Source organism: Gallinula chloropus, assembly GCF_964237585.1.
Source record: "Gallinula chloropus genome assembly, chromosome: 3".
NCBI lineage: Eukaryota > Metazoa > Chordata > Aves > Gruiformes > Rallidae > Gallinula > Gallinula chloropus.
This window is the reverse complement of record NC_140087.1, coordinates 35,025,571-35,051,689: the sequence shown is the minus strand read 5'-3', so window position 1 is coordinate 35,051,689 and position 26,119 is coordinate 35,025,571. Positions and strand designations below refer to the sequence as shown.

The 26,119-nt window shown below is 43.0% G+C and overlaps 1 protein-coding gene across 1 annotated transcript in view; it reads left to right on the top strand.

Annotated features, from left to right (window-relative positions):
• The window catches only part of AGPAT4 (1-acylglycerol-3-phosphate O-acyltransferase 4), a gene marked incomplete at its 3' end in the record, with an annotated part of 76,643 nt that extends 51,176 nt beyond the window's left edge, over positions 1-25,467 (top strand). The window contains exons 4-9 of the mRNA XM_084262175.1: positions 4,286-4,447; positions 6,571-6,724; positions 9,908-10,010; positions 11,569-11,644; positions 16,361-16,559; positions 25,376-25,467. Coding sequence (XP_084118301.1) covers positions 4,286-4,447; positions 6,571-6,724; positions 9,908-10,010; positions 11,569-11,644; positions 16,361-16,559; positions 25,376-25,467 — 786 coding nt within the window. The remainder of the gene's footprint in view (positions 1-4,285; positions 4,448-6,570; positions 6,725-9,907; positions 10,011-11,568; positions 11,645-16,360; positions 16,560-25,375) is intronic.
• Positions 25,468-26,119: the final 652 nt, after the last annotated feature.

Sequence of the window (26,119 nt, the reverse complement as noted above, 5' to 3'; positions counted from 1 at the left end):
CATTTAGTTTCTTCAAGGTGTCTGCTAAGCATCCCTTTGAAAACTGGACCCACTAGGCACCACAACTTGAAATCAGGACATAGATGTGTTCTGAGGAGGGAGGTGTTATATTCAGGGCTTACAGCAAAAGCATGTTAGTACGCTCCCTGCCAGGATTCACTGTACCCTTCTGCTTAGCTGCTTGATCTGAGCAAGCAGTGATAAAATACCTTTTCTTAGTAGTTTTAATAACCCTTTTTTCTGAGATTAAGACATTTATATTAACAAAAATTACCTGCACCTTGATGCTAGTGGTTTATCTGTTCATTTTCTGGTGTTTTGAGTTTCAAATTGGAAAGACCACCAGCATTAATACCTCAGCAAAACATAAACATTATTTTGAGTGGTTTGTTATATTGGCATCAAAATTGGTGCATTTCCAAAAATGGTCATTGTTTATTCCTTGGCCAGGTAGACAAGGCAGAGAACAATTATGAAAAACTAGTTGTTAATTATCTTGCTTTGTTACTCATAAAATATTGCCAAGCATGTGTACTAGTTTTTACCCTTAACTATTTGTTCTATATGCCAGGAAAACCAAATTTATTTAAAAAGTTGTTTATGTTGAAGCTTGCTCTTGGATAAAACTGAGTGTGGTGTGACAAGAGACTTTTACTCGGTTAGTGTATGGAACTGATAGGTGTGTGAACACAGTAGTTCATTTGTTAATTTTTATATGTTAATAGAAGCTATCTAGTTATTCATGTAGGCAGGCAAAGCTATGTTATTTGTATCTAACACAGCATTTAAATATGCTTGGGTATAAATCCTCTAAAATATTGCTGTTACCTCTCCGACATGGACAAGTTTTATTCAATATGAAGTGTTAGAAATCATGAGTGTAACTAAATCTCTGGAACTACAGCTTTGAGGGACTAAAGAAATGATCTTTCCATCTTGATGTCCTGGAGAGTAAAATACGGGATGCTATATTTCAAAAGTAGAGCAAACAGAATCAAAAGTATATCAGTGCTGAAGGTAGCCTGGAAAGCAAATAACTTACAAGGCAAATTGCTGCTGCTAATGGTTTGCAGCTACAATGAATTTGTTTTGAGACTGTGGAACAAATTTTGTTGGCCATCCTCAGCTTGCAGGTTGGTTTTGTGCTGTCTGTTGGGTTCTGTGATCAAGAGGTGTTGAGTAACTGAGGCTGGACTTGTAAGTCATGACTTTCTGTGACAGCACAGCAGTGCAAACTCATCTAAAGTAAGCTTGTAAAATAGTATTTTTTTGTGTGATAGTGTAATCATTCACAAAAGAACTGTGTGGGTATTTCCATCTCAACAAATTGGCCAGAAGAAGTTAATCAATTTCTGGATCAAAATGTTATTGCAGTAGACAAGTTGTCTCCATCCAGTGATAATTTCATTAAACAACTGTTGGCATTACACAGTTCTGAGCACTGAAAATGTCTGAGTGCCTTCAAGAAGACAGCTTACATGGAATAAATCGGTGCTTTTAATGAAATGTATGCTGTTGAAGAAGCTGAACCTGAAGGTTAGAAATAAATGACTGTCACATATTCATGAAAACATTTCAGTCAAGGAAAAGTTAGTGCCCCAAATCAGCTAGAGCTGAGGTTTTCCCCTGAGGTATTTACACAGGAGCTTGGCATGGGTAGACAACTGAAACAGAGTAGGTTGTAGTTCTACTTATTGTAAGAGAGAGGGTAACTTCTGAGGGGAAGCCTGATGTATTCCTCCCACACAAGAGCAGTCTTGTCATTATAGTGCACTGAAGAGTTTCCTTTCATAATGAGTTCTGTGTTGTTAGCCTTATTTCTACTCCAAGCATAGGTGAGGTGTACAAAATAGAGTAAGGTGATGTAGTTTAATTTTATATGCATCTAAAGAATCGTACATTCATGTGTTTAAAAGAGAGCTTTTGCATCTTAAAAATGTGTTGGTACAGAGAAGGAGTAAGAACATGCCCTGGGGAAGAATTTTAACATCTGTTCTGCTTTTGTGGTTATACCTGTGCTGTGTGATGCCTCAGCTCACAACATCTTGTCTTTGCTTTACTGTGGGGAAAAGCAACAGTGGGAGTTTCTCTCCTGCCCTGTATTTAACTCATATACTTTTTAAAATATGCAAAACTTGAGAAAATAGCTATGGTAAAATGGTTACTTTAGCTTGTTTTCTGGGCAAGGGTTCCCGTGTTTTAAAGTCTGTGAGGGAGGACTATTAGACTGCCTTTTCTGACTGTTCTGGATGCCTTGTACATCCTACTCAGAGCATGCTTAGCTTTATGACAGGTCTGATGATACTGAACACTTACTGTAAATAAGCTTTAGAAGCACGTGTCTTTTCTGCTTTTTGGGGGTGACACTGTTACTGTTTGCCTTGCTGTGCAGTGACTTAAACTAGGCTGTGGCTGACAGCTGCCTGAGTTGTAGCTGAGGTGTACAGTAGTTCCCTAAGTTTCTAGCCCTCCTTACTCAGCTAGAAACACTTTGTGTCTCTTGGGATTTCTTGAGGCAAAGCTGTGGCTCAGCTGTCTTCCTCAGGCATGTATGAGGAAGAGCATGTGAAGTGGTCTGTGTGCTTTGAATGGAAGATTGCTTGTATTGAGTAACTGAGAAAAGGAAAGACAGTGCGGGGGCGGGGTGGGGGGGTGAGGGAGAGGAACCAACCAGAGAGCTAAGGAAAGTGGTGGGAGGAGAGCTTTTTTCTTTGTGACCAGATTGGAGAGCTGGAAGAGGAGGCAGGGCTCAGCGTTGCTGCTGCCATGCAATGAGGACTAGTGTCCAACGTGGTTTAAAAATTAATGACTAAAAGCATGTGGAACCCTATGGTTGCTTCTTGTGAGAGAGCTGGGTTTGGAGTCCTGACCTGGCCCATCATTGAAAGACCAAATGATCAAGAGGAACTGTTTTGTTAGGCAGTGTTAAATCATTTGACAGAGATAGTCCCTACATTCTTAGAAATGGAATTGTCTCATATCATCTTCTGCTCTGCCAATGTGTAGCAGCAGCTAGTGTAGCTGTGACGAGCACTTGCCTTCCAGTCTTATGAGCTTTTAGACAGCTTAATTATTTAAGGCATTTTCCTTCCTGAGGAAGGATAGCAGATGAGAGAAATGAGCTGAGATGGAGAATTAGGTCAAGTCTCTTCCCCTAGTAACCAAATGAACAACAGTGATCAAAAAATAGAAGTGAATAATTTCTGTTGATGGTGATTTCTACCAGAAAATAATTTCTACTAGTCACATGTGATGTACTGGAACCAATCCACAGAGCACTCTGATGGGATAGCTTATAATGTATAGTATCAGAAACTGGACTGTAATTGCTCCATCTGTGCTCTAAGAAAATGTCACTGTTTTCAGGAAATCCTGAACCAACAGTTTGTATACACACACACGCATGCACATCTGCTAGTTTATTCATTAAATAACAAACTGAAATGTTAGAGGCTCACCAAGGCTGGCTTGGGAGACAGGAAAGGAGCAAGTGGAATCAGTTCTTCTGACAAAAAGGATGTCAGTCTGAGATGATCATGGAGCTAAGTTCTGCAGCAGGCTTTGAGATCTGAAACTTGCCAAATGCTTGATAAACCATAGACTTACGGAGGGTTTGGACAAACCACTTCAGTGTCTGTCAGACCTGTGAGACAGGAACAGTACTCTGAAAGTCACTAATGTAAGTATCTCTGTCTTTCTTTAAACAAACCTGAATACAAATTAAATATTTTTATTGCTGTTCTTGTTTTGATTGTTGTTTAAGATTTCAATCATTGGTAAACCAGATGTATGTATCAATACATTGTTGTGTGGCAATGGCTCTGCAACTCTGTTTCTCATTCAAAATAGGTTGGGTTTTTTGTCACAGTGAGATGTCCTAGCGTTGGGGAATAGTGGAGCTGCAAGATGTCTTAAAAGAACTTGAGTTGCCACTGCCCAGGGTCTGCTTGAATTAAGAATTTCATTTTAAGTAGTTTGAGTCTTTTGCATGGATTTCTCAAGAGTTTGAAGGAATTTGCCTTGTTTTGGGTTTCAGCATTTGAGTAGGATAGACACACACACACATATAAAATTCTGGAAGTCATCATTCATGCAGATTTGTGAGATTAGATTTGACTAATTTGTTGCATGAAGAAAAACTTCTTTGTTATGCTTTTTCACTTGTGCTAAAACAGGGACTGGTCAGTATGAAGCAATATATTGGTGTCTAACTGCATGTGTCATACCCACAGAGAACTCTTAGGTGGTCTAACTCTGTTTTACTTGTTTTACCTCTGTCTTGCAGAGTTCCAAAGTGCTTGCAAAGAAGGAGCTCTCCTACATGCCTATCATTGGCTGGATGTGGTATTTCCTAGAGATAGTCTTCTGCAAGCGTAAGTGGGAGGAAGATCGGAAAACAGTCATGCAGAAGTTGCTGAATCTCCGGGACTACCCTGAAAACTTTTGGGTGAGTGACAACTAACAAGTGGAGTGCAAGGTGCTGTAGTGCTTGAGAGGGATGAAGGGCATAAGCAATACCTCAGTTCCTCCTGAGGACTTTGATTAATGCCTTTTTTGGCATCATCGGGGGCATATTCTCTAAGAAGTGAATTGTCCCATGACTTTCCCATGTAATAGTCTGTCTTGTCTGTTTTCTTCCTTTGTAGTATGGAGCCCTACAGATGTTATTGTAAAAATACCTCCACTGTGATCCATTGTGATCTTCTAAGTGCAGGAGGCTGGAGAGCAGTAGATGGCAGTGTAACAGATGCATGTGACATCATATTGAAAGACATTGGCTGTTTTCCTTACCTAAGCTCCCTTCTCACAAAGACTGCTGTGTTCATAGTAGTATTTTCTCCTCCTATTTCCCTGTGATTCTGCCATTCCTGGGAAAGTGTTAGGTCAGACATGGCCCAGTGGAAGTGAAAGCCACGAATACATACCTGGTCAGAGAAGTGGCCCCTGGAGCCACCAGCTGTGTTAAAGGGAGAAGATAGGGGTCACCTTTGAGTAACAGGAAAGTATTACTTTTTCCATCACCATCATTTTTTTAGTATTGAGTCTCCTTGGCATTTCCTAGTCTGGGAGTGAAAAGCCTTTGAATTTTTTTCTCTTCTCAGTACTTGGAAAACACCTAATTCTTGTGAGCTGGTGGTGGCAAGGGAAGAATTCAGTTAAGGAAATGGTACCTTAAGCAGCCTCACTGAGGCCTGCAGAAACTATTGATTTAAGAAGTGGTTTCCTGGAGAAGATATATATATGCTGTATCTCTCATTTTAATTGTCCTTGATTTAAATGAGCTCTAAGCAATCAAAACTAAGCTCTGTGCTTGGACGATGATTAAATGACTTCCAGGCAGGAGGTTGTCTAACAAAGAAGCAATTCTTTGTTTCTAGTTCTAATCTCTCTCACAGGGATCTGCCCTTGCTTTGTGACTCCTAAAAGGTGTTCTGTACACCTAGGCAGCTCAGCACTAGCTGGTGAGCACAAATCACCACCATCCTTTATGTACAGCTGTAGAGGGACTACTGAAAAGGAGATATATTTGTAGTAAGAGAGGTGGTTGTTGATATACCCATTGGAGTTAATGCGGTGTGGAGTTTTAATTTTCCTCTGTGTGATGATGTCATGTCAAAAGGCACAGCCTTAGCGCCTTGGAAAGCAGAAAGACAGGGTATTTTAAGTGGGCTGGAAGGATTTTCTCATCAGTTTCTTTATGTTTCATCTATCTGTTTAACATTACGCATGTGATACATGAGAAGTTCTCTTAGGTCTGAAGTTGGCTGCTTGGCTACTTTTCTTCAGCTGCTGTCTTTGTTGGCTTAATCTTTGCTGGCTAAATCTTTGCTGTGGGTGATGAGGGCTTGACTTGTGCGACTCGGCAATGTTCTCTGATGTGTTAGTTTGCATTCAGGCTTGGCAGAGAGCAGATGAGCAAGTGGTGAATCTCCAAAGATCTGTCTGCTCTGCCCTGCCTGCCAGTGGCAAAATTGTAATCACTCGTGTCTGAGTCCTTCCACTGTATAAGGGGATGAAGCTTTTAGTTATCCTGCGTCTGCTGCCTTACATGTGTTATCAGCTCATTGGGCCATAGTGAAAGCAAGTGGGTTGGAGTGAGAGCAAACAAGCTGGGCACTGAAGCATTACCTGGAAATGTGTTTGGTTTAGACACTTACCAAGTTTTAGATACCATGACAGTTGAACACCTTGCCATCAGTGAGAGATTTGTAACAGGAGGCATGTTTTGAGTTATTCCTAAGATCTCTTTAGAGATGGAGTGACTCATTTAGAGAAGTCAAGTCATTCTGATAGCAAGTAGCAGAGCATATGTTAAATAAAGTCTAAAGGCGAGAGCTCAAGCCAGAAGATGCAAGTTGTAGAGGGCAATTGAGACAGTTTGGTGGTGTGGGGGGTTGGTGGGTTTTTTTGTTGGCTTTTTTTTTTTTTAAATCCAAGGCAATTACCTAAATGTGTATGTGGCTACACCTGTCTGCTAACAGTGTACATTTGGGCTGTGGTGAGGCCTCTGGTCAGACAGGCTTTGAAGAGCTGAACTGCTGTCTAACTGTAGTTTTCTTCTGGTTTTAGTTCCTGATTCACTGTGAGGGCACGAGGTTCACAGAACAGAAGCACCAGATTAGCATGCAAGTAGCCGAAGCCAAAGGCCTGCCCAAGCTCAAGTATCACCTACTGCCACGAACGAAAGGATTTGCTGTCACAGTGCAGTGTTTGAGAAATGTAGGTAAGGAAAGTCACAAGGAACAATGCTAAATGGTTACTTCATCTAACTGCTGTCACTGCCATGCACTTCTTTTCCCTGTAGCATGTCCTAGCAGAAGGGTTCTGGGATCCTTTGACCTTTCTTCCACTAGCCTGCAAAAATGAAAGATTGGGTTCTACTAACAAAGTCCTGGAGCAACTTAGTATTTACTAGGCAATCCTATTCTGAATGAAGCAAATATGTCACTTAAATATTTTCTTCTCTTAAATAGCTGCCTCAACCCCATTTTTAAATGAAAAATATTCTGCTTTAAATTTTGATATAGATGTGCTCTTCAGATTACATTTGTGGAGGTGGGAAAGGGGAGTAGGCCTTCACTGAAGACACATGTAGGCAAACTTAAAAGTTATTTATTCATTACACAAGATGACTTTTTCTTTGCTGATGTTGTTCCAAACTCACCACCACCACTTACTTCTGGTTACTTGCATTTGCCAACTTTAAAGTGACATCAGTAAGAATATGGCATACATACCTTTGAAGTGATTTCGTTGCCTAATACAATCCATCAAGGTCATCTGCCATGTACTTCATGGGCAAAGGGAAGAGGGTGTCAAGTAGCCATAGTGCTACAGTATCTTTGGGGTTTGGTAGATTTATGATATGCAAGAAAGATGATAAAGTGGTTGATGGTTTAGAAGAAAATGTTCTAGCTTGACTGAAGTTAATGTCAAAATTACTTTTGTCTTTGAAGACATGTTTTTATGTGGCATATCTGGGATAGCTGCTGTAAAAAAAAGCTTTGCAGTCAGCTGTCTTGTTATCTGTCGTGTTTCTTCTACATATCCTCTTGCAAGTCAGGTAGCTGATATCACTATTGTAGCTTGTCAGGCATCCACAACTTCCCACCACCAAAATGGATAGCATAGCTTGGATCTTTCCTGGTGTGTGAAGAAGAGGTAAGTTATGTGCAGCATCCAGCAACTCCCATCAGGGCATGTTTGAACCTTCCCCCTTATGAACAAGGGTGACTGTTTTGCTACAGGTGGGGGGAGGTAGACTTGATGCACTGAAAAAGAGCTCTGTCAAAGCACTGTGACCTCCAGCGCCCTGAGTAAAGAAAGGAACCTTCCTTCCTAATTTTTTTTCATAGATGACAATGGATTTCTTCTCTCTTCAAGACTTTCACAAATTCAGCTTGCTGCTGATTGTTTACTTTCACAGTCACGCAGTTAGATTCTTAAAGGAGTGCTTTTATTTTTTTTAATGTGTTATAATATTTTTATTGGTGGCATTAATACCAGTTTGGTAGTACAGATGCAGTCCCTGGGAACTTCATTTCTAGAAGCTGTTTGCTGTATTAATAACTTACTGTTAGGTTGTAGAGTTTGCTACCTGTACTGTTCATGGAAGCAAATGAAAATACAGATCTGTTTCTAAAACACTTGTCCATTGTTTACAGTAAAAATAAATGTCATAAATATTGCAATAGATATATCTAACTGTTACTTTTATTGCCTGGGTGTATCAGGCAGCTTCTTTTGGTTATTTTTATTTAGTTAAAACTTGTATTTAAAAACATACCTCATGATGATAATTCCAAGTTATTGTCACCCTGTTGTTGTTGGAACAATCCCATGCTATTAAAGAATAAACTAAGAAGCTTACCCTGTATAAACCAAATTGAGCTCTTGTCTTTAATTACATTGGATTAGTAAATTGAGTAGATTATTAAAATCCTTCTACACTAAGCAGCTTAAAAATGGAGGTGGGTAATATATTTAAAAGTAATTTCCTACTTGTTTTTTGTAGAGGGACAGTAGTGTGCTTGGAGTAGATTTTTGGCTTGTGCTGTAATTTGGAGTTTGGGCTAAAACCCCAACTGTAGTAGGAAAATAATAGAGCTGTTAGTGAATGATACAGTCTGTATGCAGTGACAGGGTTTTGGCCTCTGTTTTCATGATTTCCTTGCAGCTCTGAAGCCAGGCTGTTCTGTTCTGCACTATGAATTCTGTTTAACAGTAATAAATGTTGTGGTGAGTTTCTGGGGGCTGATGCTGTGACCAAGCCATATTTATCGTTAATAGCTAGAGTGGCTTCAAACCAAAAGCAAGTATGTTCTGTGTAATACAAGGCTTTCTTAGCTCTCACAATAAAGGTTCATCACTGTGTTCAGTATTGCAAAACTCCAGAGGAGAAACCTGAAATACAGCAAGCTACGCGTGAAATGTGCGCTGGTCACTTCTGTGTGCAAAAAAAATAAGAGTTTTGTTGCTGACACTGATCTTAGGATTCCTGCTGGGATGCAGGGTTTGTTTCAGTGTCAGGAAACCTAATTGCTCTGTGGTAATTTTGTGACATCAGGAAAATAGTGTTTCTGAGGGTGTGTTCCAGGGAAACTCTTTTGAAACACTTTGTGGTTTAAAAGGCTGAATACTTTTTCTCTAGAAACTGCTTGTTAATGCTGTCTTGGTTTTAACTGCAAGTGACCTTGGCAGATACTTTTACTGCGCAGTCCTGAGCCACAGCAGCAGTGTTTTCTTCACACTGAAAGTTTAGTTCCATTTCCTCACAGCCACACGTCTTCAGAGCAGCCACCCAGCTCAGGCAGGATGTGGTCTGTTACTCTGTCTCTGCCTTTCCCTATAGCAAGTGCCTCAGTTATCCAGTAATGAACATGAAAGGGAGATTGTTTTGAACCCCAACAACTCACGGTTGTGTTGAGCCGTCTGGCTGAACACACACTTTATCCATTGTTAGGCAAACTGTATAATATTGCTCATTGTTTACAGAGCCTGTATCTGCCTGGTTATCTACCCAGATCTGGGGGGAGCTGTCATTCACAGTAAGCTGAGGAACCTAGTTGTTTTTCAACCATTTAACACTTACTATGTCCTCAGTATGTTAACTGTCAGAAACTATGTTCCCTGTGCCAAACCTTCTGCACCTCATGTGGAAGGAGAGAAGAGTGAAGAGCAAAGCCTTCCATTCCACTGGTGCAGTTCCTGGAAGGGTTTGCTGGTTATTTAGCTTCTTAAAACCTACTTGTCGAATATTCCATTGTCATCTTTACCTTGGTGAAAGCTCAAACTACAGTGCTATTGCTGATGACTTTGTATTTAGATATGCTGCTTGTCTGAGACAGAATTGCTTATTTCCATTCTATTACTGCTGTAATCACATAACCTGTTTCTCTTCTTGTAGTTTCTGCAGTCTATGATTCTACCCTCAATTTTAGAAATAATGAGAATCCAACATTGCTGGGAGTTCTGAATGGAAAGAAATACCACGCAGATCTATATGTAAGGCAAGTAATCCATATTTTAATTCATTTTTGGCATATGGAAGTATGCATTTACAGTCACAATTGCACAAGTAAGGAAATATTTTCTAGTAGGTAACAGCAAATCTTCACAGAACTGCAGATAAAAACTGCTATGAGATTGGAAGGGTTTATTGCAAGTTATAAATATCTGGGAAACCCATGAAGCTCAACAGGTTTTTTTGTTTCAGTTTTTTAGTCTTTTTAATTGTAAAATATTTTTAAAAAGTTAGTATTTAAAAAAAAAATAAATTATGCACTTGTGTGTCTATTTGTCAGCTCAGCAGTGACAGTGGGGCCTCTCTTCACTCACTTGGTCAGAATACCAAGTATCTAATATGTGTTCAGATATGATGGCTTTATACTGGTCCCTGGCACAATAGTTCCCACTCAGGCCTGTTGCTGTCTCTGGTATAGTTGTTGATGTATTTGACTGCTACTCCCTCCCTACTTGGGAGGGGGTTGTTAAACGAAAAAACAATTACCTGTACTGAGTATCATTAACATTTCTAAGTGATGAATACCCCAGTGGTTTCCCATATTCTCAGGGCAGGTTCTACCAGCAGCACCCATGCTGCAGACACTCAGGGTATGTGGGGGCTAAGGGTTGGATCATAGGAGCTTTTCATGACTTGGGCTAGCTATTTGCCCTTCTGTCCTTTGAGCTTCTTGAAAAGCTCTTGCAGGCAGGGTAAGCCTCATGGCAAAGTTGGTTTTAGCTTTGTCTCTGCTTAAATTTCATTGTTAGTCATTCATGTTAGTCATAAGATGGCTTTCTTAAATAAAGGAACAAAACAGTAATGTCACAACTCTTCATTTATTGACTGTGGATAGGACTGTCCTGACTGTGGAAAGTGTTCTCCTGTGATGAAAGAAGTTAATTTGATGCTGCTCTTAATGAGTATTAATTAAAATATATGGTATATTGGAAAAGTGCAAAATCAAATATTGCAATTAGCATGCCTAAATGAAGAAGACAAGGGGATTTTTTTTTTTCTGTCACATAATTATTGATCAAAATTCATGTAATGTGAAGAAAAAGCTTTGTTTTGTCAAGAGAGGGGTTTTCAGTGATAGGTGCCATTTTGCTGGGAATTATCTAACCAAGCTGCATGTAACAAAAATGATAGGAATTGGAAACGTTACCGGAGAAATAGTAGAGTGCTTTACCCTAGGTAAAATGAGAACAGTTTGGTTTTTCTCTCTATTCCTAGCTGATTAAATACACTATACAGGTGGGGCAAGAAATGATTTTGTTCAAAACCTTTGGAAACAGATACTGGCAAACCTTTATCTAGAAAGTAGCTCTGATGCCCTAAACCATAATGCATTACTATTTCAGAAATCTCAATTTCTGAATTTGGGCTATTTCACAAAACTGAAGATGGCTCTAGAAATGTACTAAACTTTGCTGATCCGGGAGCTGTTACCACAAATTAAAAAAGGTGAATAAAATAGTGAGTCTTCTGTCAGATGGATAAGTGCTTTTCATGGGAGCCAAAGTATTTAATATTCTTCAATTTCTCTTGTTTACTCTTGGCAGGCGGATTCCACTAGAGGAAGTCCCAGAAGATGAGCAGGAATGTTCTAACTGGCTCCACAAACTATATCAAGAAAAGGTTGGTTTTTTTGTCTAGCACCAGGTAACTTGAGGTTGGCTTGTTTGTTTTTTGGTTTTCTGTTTCTTCAGACACAAACTGGTCTTGTGCTGTCAGTCATGATTGCCTTTGTTTTGTACTTACAGAGCAACAGGGTAAAAACTTAAACAATCTTCAACAGAATAGTTTTAAAACACTTCTTTAAAAAGTTGCATATGGATAAAACCCCTCAAGAGTCTCCTGGGTGGTAGAAGGGTCTCCTTCCTGTTAAAGGCACCTCCTTATCAGGAAGTAATATGCAGGCTAAATGAGGTATATTTTACTGTAGTCTTAATAGACTAATCTTTGTCCCTTGTTTTACTCTTTTTTAGTAAGGCAAAGAACCCACATTAATAACAGGCTGATGATTTGCTTTCATTTTTTGTGCATAGAAAGTGTGCAGTTAAGATTCCTAATTACATAGGACGGGGCAGAATAATAATCACTGTGGGGTTTTAGATGCCTCCTGATTGATTTCTTTTTTTCCCCCTGAAATACTTTCCTATCAGCCCTTTGGACTTTCAGAATCTGTTTCATGTGGGTTTTGGTTTTAAGACCGTAGGCTGGGGATGCACTCTTTGCATGCAGCAGCACTCCCATTTCGGTCAGCAGGAGCCATAGGCATGCAAGGCATGAGGGCCTGGCAGCTCACTTTGCTTCAGTAAACTGATCTAAGGTATGTACTCAGACTGGAATAATAACAGTGCTTTGGATTTAGAAGTGATAGAATATGGTTATGCTCTGGTTTCCTCACCGGGGCAGCAAACTTCTGCTATGCCACTTGTACTCTACCCACAAAGTCTGGTGACTTTGTTCTCCACTTCAAACTGTGACCGTTTCTGCTTTAATCCATAAGCAGCTTCCTTACAGGAATGTGAAAACTAAATACGTGTTGAGACCGCAGCTGTAGGTCTGCTAAGTTTGTCTCTGATCTGCCATCTTGTAAATTGTGTCTCTGACACTGAATTCAGGCATGACCCCTAACAGCTTTCTGCAGAAAGGCATTGTACTGCCCAGGGGCCCATGCTCTCTCTACGGGCACATAAATGCTGAACGTTGCAGAAGTCCATTTTCTGCTACTGTGACTTTATCTGTAACCCTCTTTCATGTTCCTAAGAAGTGTTTAGATGTTTGCAAGACAAGAACATAAATTAAATGAGAACATGGGGATTGTTTTCCTGAATCCCTTGTTAGAGCTTGCAGCAAATCAAGCTTTTTCTGTTTCTTCCTCTTTGGCCAACACTCGGTTATTTCTAGGGCAAACAGAGTGTATGCCTATCCTGCTTTCCTCACAACAACTCAGTCTGTTGGTTGGTTAAATGCATAGTTTCCTAGGATTAGGAAGGAATGTGTGTTCAGATTTCTTTTCCCATAAAACCTTTTTGGTTGTCTTGTGGGTTTTTTTGGTTGGCTGATTATTTTAGGTTTGGTAGTGTTGCTGTGTTTTGTTATTTCATTTGTTTTTTTTTTTCTGAAGGTGGCATGTTCCTCTTCCTTCAACTGTTTTACATTAGTGAAGCTAATTTTATTGCAGTCATTCCTGGTTTACACAAGCCCACGTCTCTGTAAAATCAGGCTGGGAGAATACAGAGCAAGGACTACTTGAAGAGCTCTCAGATGATGAAAAGCCCACCTTCACAGTAAAAAGGCAATTCTGTTTGACCTTTTTGCCATCGATAATAAGATCTTAGATTAGATAGCAAGCAGCATTGCCACCTAAGTGTTGTTTTCAGAAGTTATTTGTTTCAAGTTAATGCCATCAGCGTCAGTAAATATTTATGATAAACGGTAACAAATCTCTGTCCAAAGGGCAGGAATTCATTGGAAGATAATGTCTTCATCCCCTGCTTTGTCTATTTTGGTTGTAGCACTCTGGTCTCTGTTCCAAAGTAAAAGAAGGTGTGCATGCCACTGAAAAACAGAGCCCCTATTTTACACTTACGGTTGCACATGCCATTGCTTATTTTCAGTGATTTTCACAATTTTACTGTATCGTCTCAAGATTTTCATAGTGTGTACTGAATTATGCTCTAATAGCATGATTTAGTAGGTGGGGCTTGCCACCAGTGCTGCAGTTGAGGCTGAAGTGCTGTATACTTATGATGTATAGACACACAAAGCTGCTTGAACAATGAAACCAGCAGTTAGTGGACATGAAGGAACATGACTTTTTTTCCTTTTTCTTGTCTTTAGCAACGAGTGGGAGTCTTTGAGAACTTGTTCCATTGGGTTTTTTACCTCGTTGCTTGATCTCAGTTACACGTACCTCAGTCTGAGATTAGTGCTCTCTGGGAATCTGGTGTTGATGTTCTTGCTACTTAACCTCATTTTCTGGTTTAGCCACCTCTGCAGATGTGATGAACAGGGCCTTGCCAGATGAGAAATGGCACTGTGCTGTCCTAAACCAAACACTGTTCTCTGTTCTATTCCAGGCTTACAATAAGCACTATGCCCACATGCTTCTTCCTTGCCTGGGGTGAATTTTGTCCTTCTGCAGATGGCCAACACTGTCTCAGTTAATGACACATTATGACAGACGTGCAATTCTGGTTACACATTGCCTTTTCTCTTGCATCCCTCACGTCCCTCTCCCTGCCACTGCTAGAAAGACTCCCTTGTCTGCAGCAAGGATCAGATTGAACATCTTAGTGTGCCTGCTTTGAAGAGGTGCTGTATAGTCACAACTCTGCTAGCTCTTGCCTGTTTGTCTTCTATTTTCACCTCCTTACTGCCTCAGTGCCTGAAATAGAAGTTCTGCTTGAGAATCTTAATTTCCATTAAAAAGAAAGTGAGCTTCTAACTCCTCTCACTTGTAAGGAAAGCGTAGAAAACAGGGCATGAAAATATATGCCAAAATGCCCCGGGGAATTAGCCAAGCATAACTGAAAAGGGGAAGTGTACAGAACTGCAGGGCTTGGGAACAAAGGACATATTTTTGGGTACTCATTCTTTGTGGGCTTCCTCATGAAAGGGCAGTGGCATACCTCTGCAGTTGGACTGCAGAGCAGGGAGGAAGAATCCAATTAACCTCTCACAAGATCATGGGTGTTCCCTGATTTCCCCCCCACTGCATTGCCCACACCACCATCTGAAGTAACACAAATTTGGTGGGGGCATTAGAGGGTGAATGTTTCTATGTCTGTATATGATACTTGGGTGGGTGGGATTTATTACAAGCTGGAAACAAGCTCTCTGTGCAAAGGAGTGGAAGGAACTTAATGTGGACGAGGTGGCAGTGGGAAATCTTGAGGTACATCATGGGTGTCTTGAGCTCGACGGGTACCATAGGCCCCTTTGCAAAAGCTTAGCAGACAGATCAACCCACAGATCTCTTCTGCAAGGAACGTGAATGTCTCTTTAAGGGTAAGGAATTGTAACAGAATTCAAGAGCAGTTTCCCACAACAGTGTGAAACCTGTGGTGGAGGTGATGGCACTGACACTGTTTTGCCGTCTGTCTCAAACCTCTTGCTGAGATGCGGTCAGTGGTTTTGCAGCCCTTAATGCTGCACAGAGCACAGAAAGAACTGCTGTGGTGGCTTTGAGTCCGTCTTATCTTGCTGTCTGCAGTCACAGGACCCCTAATGGCCCTACCAAAACCAGTCAGAAATTCTTAACTTCTCTGGGTACACCACCAGTATTTAGAAACCTAATTGCATATCATAGAACTCCATTTACTGACATTTAGTAGCTCTGTGTTAAGCCAGTCATAAACTAAAATCCTCCAGGCACTGTAAAGGAACCTTCCTGCGCTGTGTAATTTGTTGAAGACAGCTAATTAATTGGCCGTTGTGCTCCCAGTGCAATCGAGCTCGCATGCGCAAGACACTCGTAATTTTTCTAATCTCAATAAAGAGTGTGATGCTTTAATTACTGTGTAATCTCTTAAAAGCTAAATGTTCCCTTTGAAATAGATAAAATGGTAGCAGCCTGTAATTGCTTGAGTTGCCATTAAATAATTAAAGAATTGTCTGTGTCAGATGGGGCGTAAGTAAATGTAAAATCATACCATAGGAAAAATAATCATCTTGTGGTTGATTAGGACAATCTTGGGGTTTAGAAACCATCATAAAGCGTGCCTTTCTCTGACAAAATTCCAGCACTTTGTTCTGACTAAATTGAGGTTCCTTTTTCTAGGAGTCTAATTCTGACTTTGCTAATTAACTGGTTTTATGTGATAACACAGATTAATAATCTTTGCTTTTGAATCAGAAAGAATTTCCTACCTCACCCACCCAACTTTTGATACCTTGGGTTGATCGCATTGCTAACGACAACACTGTTCATCCACATGGGCTCTAGAGAAAGGTACTGATTTTTTTCTGTACTTTAAAAACACACCACAAAAACCGCACCACCACCAAGCCCCCAAACCCCACCCCTTCTACAGTGATTGTCTTCACTGCTGCAGGAGTGTACATACCTTCACCCCTCTTGTTTTACTGGGCTTCTTATACTCTCTAGGCCTGTCATTTTTCATGTTTCTATATGTAGGAGAAAGAAAGGATGCACACATCAACGTAAGCTTTTTTTTGGCCATGTGTTCATTGACTTCAAAGTGCAAGCTTTCCAGCCATGACTTGGTCTTTGATCTTCCCCCATGGTTACAGGCATGCAGAAAGAGGAACATCAAAGTCAGGAATGGTTAGTTTTGTTGGCAGATAGGGATTTAATTGTTGCCCTCCTTTGTGTTCTGCTAGGATGCATTCCAGGAAGAGTACTATCGAACAGGAACCTACCCGGCAGTCCCTATAGTACCCCCCCGACGACCATGGACGCTTTTGAACTGGCTTTTCTGGGCCTTATTGCTGCTATATCCTTTATTCAAGCTGCTCATCAACATGATCAACAGTGGATCATCTCTGACACTGGCTAGTTTTGCGTTTGTCATTGTAATGGGTAAGTTTTCTAAAACAGACTACTTACAGGATAACTGTCAGACATGATTTATTGAGGCTTAATAAAGAAAATTACTTGTGAATTCAATAGACCATCTGATAGTATATCCACTTCAGCATAGAATAGGGTAAATAGATTATGGGTTTGGTTTATTTTTGTACAGTTATATTATTTTTTGTAAGAGCTTCATACAAAATCTTCTGTTCCTGTAGAAGTCCAAACAGTAATGCAGTAATGTTCCAGTAGGTTGCATACAAGAGGCTTTCTTTGCTGTTGTGGTATGTTGCTGGGCTGCCCTTTGAATGCCTAGAAGAGGTGCTTAGGGCTCATCTGTGTAGAATTCTTTCATCTAATCATGGTCTGATATGTCATCCACTGGAAACCCATGAACTTGTGATTTGAGGACAGCCTGTTGCAACCACCTGCTCAGACTGACTCAGCACAGGCCATAGACTATTTCAGGTGATTCCTACAGTTGCTGTGGTAGTTCTGAATTGCCTTGGTTTGTGTTTGAACTAGTTAAGTTATTTAAGAGGAGGAGGCAAAACAAAACGAGGAGCTGCCCCACAGAAAGGGAGGCAGCTCTCATTACGTGTCCTCGCAGGAACCAGGTCAGTTTGGCTGGTAACATCAGACCTGGATGTCTGTGCTTTATGACCTATTAAGCACAGGTTTGAAGAGTAAGTTCCCTTCCAGAACAAACCATGCATTTACAAAGCAAGCATTTTTCTATGGCTGCACTGGCTACCACATGTTTCTCTGGCTTCATCACCTTAACACCTGTGTATATATGACAAACATGCTTTGAAAAAGAAATGGAACTTCAGTGCTTCTGTCTTGGAGTGAACTTGGATGCAGAGATAGAGTTAGCTTAAAGGGCCGGGTCCAAAATAAGAACACAGAGGAAACAGGAAAACACTGAGTGTTTTCTTGTCTCAGAAGTGCATCTTTGCTCTCTACCTAGGAAACTGTTCCTAACACATAATAACACAAAATCTCTTTATGTTATCAAAAAGTCTGAATCTTGGGCAGGTCTGATCACAACCTAGTCTGATTAAGATGAATTAGCTGATCGCCTTTTGCCCATCTGCAAAGAGCTTGATGTAGTTGGCACACAGTGTTCCTGTTCAGAAAGTGCCCACCACCTCAAACTCTGCATAAGCTACTGTGGAAGCTGCTTAGAAAGATAATTGGAGCAGGATTGACTTGTGTGTCTCTGTGCACATGCACAAGATACTTGTTCTGTGATGCTTTGGGCTGGAGGGAGGAAAACAAGAGCAAGGACAAGGCCCAACATAATAGTTGGTACATTGATGTGGGCGGGATAGAGGAAGAGGGAGGGGAATCCTGTCTTTACCTGAAGTTCCTGATGCTTTTTAACATAGGAATGTTGTATGTGAAATGTGTGAGAATTTCTTGAAGCAGTGACTGCAACTGAGATGCAGCTTTTTTTACCCATCTTACTTGTTGAAGGCAAAGTAGCACTCTCCCCCTTCCCACACCCTCTCTGCCTGGTGAATTGTATGGGAGCAAAGAGTGAGCACCATGGTTGGGGTGTGCCCCTCAGGAATGGGAGGTGTTGGGTCGAAATCCCCTTCACTTTCAGAGAAAGGTCATGTGGTCTGCCCTGTGCTCTAGTTCAAAGTGGGTAGAGAAGAGTGGGCGGGGTGAGGTGTGACACCGCTGCAAGTGCTGCGTTCCTGGCAATAGCACTGAGAGGGCACTTGTTCTGCCTTTGGAAGAAATGCTGGCGTAGCCTGTATTTGGTGCTGGGCTGTGGAGTGATGGCCTGATGAGTACAGAAACATAGCCACTGCAGAATTTTTTAATGTCTCATCTTTCCTTCAGGATTTTCCTCTTAATCTAGCTTCTCCACTCAGGGGGCCAGTTGTTCTGGTGCCATCCCAAAGTGCCTCATGCCTTGTGTACCCTCCACAGGGAGCTTTTCTGCGTAATTCAGGGTTCTGGATTTTAACCTCAGGGCTGGATGCTTTAATACTTGATGTTGTGTCACTTAGCCCTTACTAATTTAGCTGAGTGACACTGTGGAGACCGGTGATGAGCGACACGCAATTCGATATGAATTTTAGGTGAAGCCATTTATTGGGTGAAATCACAGAGATTCTATACATTTGTTACTGCAAATGTGGCAAGCTAAAAACCTGCTAATTGGTTACGCACACTGTTCACACCACACTGATTGTTTTGTAATTATAACGAGTTCTGATAAACATATCTTGCAGCTAAATATCATTAGTTTACCTTTGATGCCTAAAAGCATCCGCACACCGGCTCTTTTGACCATCTTATTATGGCTGGTTCTTAACATGTTCTGTTACTGCCAGGTACCTTCCCATAATTTCTTCCTGGTTTAGGGTAGCCTGTACCCCTATCATCAAGGCTGCTGTGTTTTGAGAATGTGATTATTAAGATCCTCTCAGCATGAGTAACTTTTCCTGTCTCATGAGAACAGAAGGATATTGTCAGAGCCTAAATCTTGGGAGAAGAGAGCTAGGCTGTTAGCAGGCCTGCTGTCTTCCTCGACATGACACCACCTCACTCATCCCCCACTATTGGGTGCCATTTTGCCATTAGTGGCAACTAGGTTATACCTTCTTTCTATCAGGAAGGGAGGGAAAGAATCTCTGAAGAGAAAAAAATGTTCTGATGCTACTAAGAATGGACAGCAAAAGTCTTTTTTTTTTTTTCCTTTTTTCATTTTTCCTTCCCCTTGCTGTCCTATTCCCCACTTAGAATTCTTCTGCCTCTAGCCACAGGGAAAGATTAGCAAGCAGGCTGCTGAGAGAGCTCTTCTGGATGCAGGGGTAACGCAAAGGTTCTCCAGTTATTTGTAACACTGAAGCTAACAGAAAGCCACAGCAGCAGTCTGCTGCACCAGGGAAGGGCTGGGCTCTGGGCTGAGGAGCATTAGGAGTGGTGAGATTAACAGCCCGCTGCCATGTCCGGTGCTGCCATGCATGTGTCTGATGTGTTTGTGGGATGCTGCAGGTTGCAACCTTTGAAAGAGCCCCATGCTTAGGCACAGCTAACGTCTGAATACCTGGTGTGATCAAACCCAAAGTAATTGGTCAGGATTTGCAGTATAGTGGAAGACACCACATAGCTTGTAATAGTGACTGTTGCCTGGTTAGACTCAGCCAGTCACCTCTGGCTGATGAGCAGACAAGAAGAAAGATGATAGCGTCGCTTATTAGCAGATAGCAGCCTCCATGAAGCTGTGGAGGGAAGAGACTCTGTGGGAGTGGAAGGAAGCTCAGCCTTCAGTGAATACAAACAAAAAAAGAGGTTGTGTGTCCTGGTCACTTAGAAGTGGATGTGTCATTACTTGCCAAAAGAGCAATGGTTCTCTTAGTATGTTATAGTCTATTTCTGTTTTACTCTCTCTCTAAAAGCAATGCTACTGCTAGGTGGGAATCACTGGTCTCTTTCTGTTGGAAGCATCTAAGAACTTTAGCTCACGCTGTCACATTTTGTAGCCCATAGCTGAGTTTCTGTTTCTGTAGCAAGGCCATTCTCCCCAGAACTGTGTGTTATATCCTCAGGGGTGTATCTGTCATGAATGTCCTAGGAGTGACGCAGCTGTCTTCTGACAGAGGAGCAATGAGTATTTTATTTTGCAGTTCGTCTCCCGCTTTAGGCAAGGTCTCAGAGGTGACTTGTGCAATGGCTGGGAGGTAGCAGCAGATGAACACAAGCGTGCTGTGGAGGTTGTGACCCTTGGTGCCAGTTGGAACTGCCTGCCTCGCATGTCCAGTGTGCAGCAAAGCAGAGAGGGCTGTATTTCCCTGTGCGAGCAGTGGCTGGTACCTGCCAGCTCGGCTGTGTAAAAGGAAGCTGCTTCTGTAGTCAGAGGCACAGGGACCACTGTGATCAGGTGATAAAATCCCCTTTTTAACATTGCTCCTAGTGCACCTTTCCTCTCTGGTTGTTAATTGAATCCTTACAGGTAGCTCTGGGATGGTTTATTCATGTGGCCATGTGATGGCTCACCTGATTCCCCAGAACCAGGAAGCTTACTGCAGTTCCTAATAGCCTGTTGTAAGGAGATGGCTGTTTCTCAGGCATGTTGCAGGATCTGTTGCTGCCTTTATTAGCTTAGGTGCAGATAGCACAAGATAGCACCCAAACCTGTGAGAGGAAAGAGTGGAGGAACTAGGAGATCCTTTTGCCTGGGACCTCTCAGATTTGTTTTCAGAGTGTCATTTGTCTTTCAGACAGTGTCTGCTAATTGTGCTCTCCAGTTAAACACTTGCTGGCTTGTAACTGCCTGCTTGGGTGGGAGGTACCACAAGAGAAATGCTCCATGGTGGTCATACTGGGGTGAAAGCACTGCAGTCCCTCAGACCCTAACCCAGACCTGAGGAATGAAAAACCAGTTTATATATAGCTCTGCTGGTTCAGCTCAAACACTTTCAGCCCTAAATAAATGATGTTTCCTCTTTATAGCGAGAATGCTGACCCATCCCTTCTTGCTTTGTTGTGCAGCAGTTCGGCTATTTATACTTCGATATTAGCACAGTACGCTGGTTGTTTAGCTGCTGCTCTGGGACCAGGAGCCCTTTGGGATTGTGCTTGAACTGACACAAGTCATTTATCCCCAGAGGATAAATGCTCAAAGTGTTTGAGGGACAGTAGTCTCTTTTGAAAAACGCCTTTAGTTGAACAGGACACCTGGCAGGAGATTTAGGTACGTAACTGCTTTTAAAACTTGGAGCCAGCATGTTGGTGTTAAAGCAATGAGTAACTCTGTCAAATGTCAGTATTTGTATGTGACTGCTTCCCCAATCCCATTTGGCTCCAAAGAGCCCCCCGTTAGGTTGCCTTTCATCTTTTGGTGACTTGTGTTGAAGAGGACAACCTTCACGCTCTGGAGTACTTTATTATAGAGCCGTCACCAGCAGTTAAAAGGGGGTTGCTGGTTCTGTAGGCAGAAGATGAGAGGGCTGCTCTTAGCTTTTAAATCAAAAAGCAGCTCTTACATGTCTGGTGCTACAAACATAATGGCACTTGGGCTTATGGCATGGGGCCAGCGGCTCGGTATCAGTTAGGGGCGAGAGAAGTGTTTGCTCTGAAGGAAGCGTGAGTGGTAACGAGCCAGCTCTGATGGCGCGGGAGCTGCCGTGTGCCCGCTGCGCGGGTACGCGCGGGAGCTGCCGTGTGCCTGCTGCGCGGTACGCGCGGGAGCTGCCGTGTGCCCGCTGCATGGTACGTGCGCAGCGCTGCTAGAGGGCCTGTTGCATCGCAGCACAGACTGGGCCTGAGTCCCTGCTCCAAGTGCAGAGCGTGGACCAAAGGGTTGGAGCGTGATGGGATCTGGGCGGCAAGGCTGTTGATGCCTGTGGGCTGCAGTGAGTGTGAGGTGAGGAGCAGTATGTGAGCCTGCAGTGCTATGGGAAGATTTTCAACAGGAACTAATCAGTGTGCAGCATTCTGCCTGTTGGTGGAGCTGCCAGACAATCCAGCCTTTCAGCCTGGTGCTCAAATCGTGGTATTTGTTTGTGTGTTTTTTTAATTATTACTTTCTTGTTTCTTCTCCTTTGTAATATTTAAGATGGGCCCTCCCTCAATGGCAATTTCTACTGTTTGTGTAAGCTTTGGTTGTACAAATTTTCACTGCTAAGATAGATAGGTTATACATTGGTGTACAGCAGATGGTATACGGGAAATTTTTATGTCCCTAGGTGCTGTGCTGCTTATAGCACTTGCTGTGTGGTATGAACCCCCAGGTAACAGATGAGAAGAAATCCTGAGGTGTGAGAGAGAAGGTGGGATTCCTTTGCTGAGAGCTGAGGGATGTGGTACTATATGTGGAGGTGGTGATTTTCCTAGAGCTAAAATTTTTTCTGAGAGCTGTATCACATTGACTGTGTCAATTTATGTTAGCTCAGCCCTCCCTCATCCCCCAGCACTCCAGCAAGCAGAGTGAGTCTTTAGCAACCTCCTGCATCTTTTGGCTGGTTTGTTATGATGGGCAGAAGGATGGCAGGAGCTCAGTTACTTTCTGTAGTTTGCTGTAGAGCAGTGCAGGATTGCCTCGGCCAAGAGCTTCTGTCTCCTGCTCTTCTCAGAGTGGGCTTCAACTCTCACAACTGCTTGTTAGGCACAATTCCTGCTTGATCTCCCTTTCTCCCCGTCCTTGTAATACACCCACCTAATTTCCCCTTACTATAGCTGCATTTAAAACAAGAGCGCAATAAATCCTTGAACGTGATGGTATCACTGGGGTATGCACTAAGGCTCCAGGAGAGTTGTGGGGAGGAGGCAGGCAGTGCAGGGAGAACCCACCAAGGCACCTCAGCACTTATCCTCATTTTCCTTCCGTAGGCTTGACAAGCAGTCCTTTCTTCTTACACCCCATCTTCCCCAGGGTGCCGAGGGCTGCAGGGTGAAATGAGGACAGAAGGGCAGTGGCAGCTTCTGACACTTGTGCAGAAAGAAGAAAAAAAAAAAAAGAAAGGATACCTGAATCACTGAACTAGGTATTTTTTGCCAGAGAGTGGCATTCTTGGAACTGGCTGAAATCCCAAATGTGTGCTGTGTGGTTGCTATAACAGCTGCTCTTATTTATGCCCTGTGTCCATCTCCAGATGCTGTTTCTATCTCTTCTGGTTAAAACCTTAATGATTTCATGCTTACTATTATGTTAAGATCTCAGACTGCCGGCTACATGTTGGATCCTCTCTTGTCTTCCCGAGCTCATGGCCATTGAAGTGTCAGAGATGGGTTTTTCCTCTCCTGAGTGTGAAACCTGTCACTTGTCCCAGCTGCGTGCATTTCCACTGACTCCCTAGGAGCCACCTCCCTGTCTGGGCATCCAGGAGGCCGGAGGGGAGCCCCACAGGCAGCCCAGCTTCCTCATGGCGCCGCTGTCTGTTCAGCCATGGCTGTGTCATATTATCTGTGTCTCATCTCTGATACCCAGTTACCACCTGCACTTCTAAAAGCTGGCACTTTACCATCATACCACAAAACAGGACTCTGTATGAAGTGCTGGTATTTTGAAAGAACATGGTGCCTTTGATCCAGGCAAATCTGTCAGAAGACAGTAGCTGGGGCAGGAAGGCACCTCTGAAAACTGTCTAGTCCGTTCCCCCAGCTCAGAGTAGGGTCAGCTGCAGCAGGTTGCTCAGGGCTTTTGAATATCTCCAGGGATGAAGTCTCTACTGCCTCCCTGCATGGCCTGTCCCAGGTTCAACCACCTGCACAGCAAAGATTTTCTTTTTTTTTTTTTCTTGTTTTTTCCTTCTTATCCTTAGAAGGAGCCTCTGGTGTTTCAGGTTGTGCCCTTTGCATCTTCTGTGCTGTCACTGGGCACCACTGAAGAATGTGGCTCCATCTGCTTTACACCTTCCCTTCGGGTATCTATATACATGGATAAGATCACACGAAGCCCCTCTTCCCCAGGCTGTGCAGTCCCAGCTCTCCCAGCCTCTCCTCATAGGAGAGATACTCCCTTAATCATCTCTGTGGACTTCACCAGCCTCACTCTGTGTGCCCGTGTCTCATACTGGGGGACCCATATGGGACCCAGCACTCCAGGTATGTCTCTCCAGTGCTGAGCAGGGTGGGAAGGATCATCTCCCTCAACCTGCTGGAAACGCTCTTCCTGATGCGTCGCTGGGCAGCTTCATCCTGCTTTTGCACAAGGGCCCTCTGCTGTCATCTCCCAGGAAGCCCAGGCCCTTCTCAGCAGAGCGGCTTTCCAGCCTCTTCTTTCTTAGAGCTATATTCAGCTTTTTCACACTGTGTTCATTAGAACATGAGTTCAACAGTCTGTGCTCCGTTTCGTGTGCCTGAAGCACAAAGAGAGAGGCTGTTTTGCATGGCTGGTGGGGTAGTGCCAGGTTACAATCGGACAAGCAACTGGAAAAGCACAAGGCAGCTCTGGCTACCAGCTGACGGTCCACACCCATTCCTATGCCAGAGCAGCACCTGCCAGGACACAAGGTGTTGTCTCAGCCCTGCTCTTGGCTGCTGATGCCTGGCAGTGGTGGGGAACCTCTGGGTTCTCTTGGTGACCTTGGGCTCTGACTTGACCATAGAGAGTCCTTTGGCTGGTGAGGAGCTGTTCAGGTCACCTTAGGGGGGTAAGGACTGATGGGAACAAGACATTTAAAGCACCTCACACAGGTGGGCTTCTACACCACCAGGTAGGAAGAAACTGGGACGTGGTGGCTTGCGGGGGAAAGTTTGTGGCTTTCTTGGTGTTTTCTGGGAGCACCGTTCTGCACAGAGGGAAGGTGTCTGTGCCTCCCAGGTAGGTTTAGGTCTGAAAGATGTGTGGCAGTTCTGCATGGTGAGTTGCAACAGACTTTTTAAAAATAATTGAGCTCTGAATAATTTTGTTGAAAGCTGGGACAATCCCCTTCCCCTGCCGTGCCTCACAAGCAGACACATGAGTGTCTTCTGTCACTCAGTGTCTGGGAGCCAGGTAACACCAGCACCCCCTAAGCACCCCACTTCACAGCCAGCCTGGTCTGAGGTTTGACAGAGCTGCTGTCAAACATGCCTGTGCCCCTTGCTCTGCTATTGGCTCAGGTGGTGTCTTCCCTGCTGGCTGGAGCGGATGTGCCCAGCCCTGGCATCACCCTTGATGAAGTGCTGTGGACAGTGTACTCGATATAGGGGCACAGCTTCGGTCAGAGGCGCAGTGCAGGCAGCGTGTGTTGGTGCCCTTAATCCTGTGCTGTGCTAAGGCAGAGAGCACTGCTGGTGTTGCTGAGAATGCTAGGCCTGTACAAATCTTCAGCCTTCTTCTGAGGCAGCCTTTAACTCTGTTTTTATTTACTTTGCAGCCTCTGTTGGTGTCAGATGGATGATAGGCGTTACAGAAATTAACAAGGGCTCCACCTATGGCAACAATGACAACAAGCAGAAACGAAAGTAATGTCTTCAGAGACTGCTTCAATCCAAAGGGAACCAATGCAACTTCTGAGAACTCTTAAGTGCATATCATGGTCCTTCAAGTGAGATCAGAGGAAGGGTAGGATGAGCAATGGCCGTGCATATCCGAATTTGTGCTCCTGTTACTTTTCTCTGGGGTTTGGACTAGATGACATGCTTGAAAGATGCATTCCTTTGTACACGCTCCACAACAGGTCTGCATTTGGGTGGTTGGTTTTACTATACTGTGGTTTAAGTTTCGAAGGGGAAAACCCACCACCACCTAAGGTGCTTGTATGGTGAGACTCCACCTGCAGGCTGGTTAGAGGTGCAGGCTTCATCTTTCTTACCTTGCTCTAAGGAATGGGTAAACATCAGAAGATTGTTCCAAGATGATTAGAATTGATAGCTGTGTAGATCATGTGTTGTGAATTTAACAACTATAATCCATCACTGTTTAAACACAGTAAAGTAAGATGCTCTGCTTGGTTATACCAGTATTGGACTGAAGCAGCTCTACTGAACTGGCAGACTTGCAGTACAGTTTTTTGACACCTAGAGCCTAATCCCCCAGTGTGCACCACCCGGGCCCCTTAAAACTCCAGCCAGACCCTGGCTGAGCCCCACTTCAGCATCACCTGGACTGGAATTGGGCT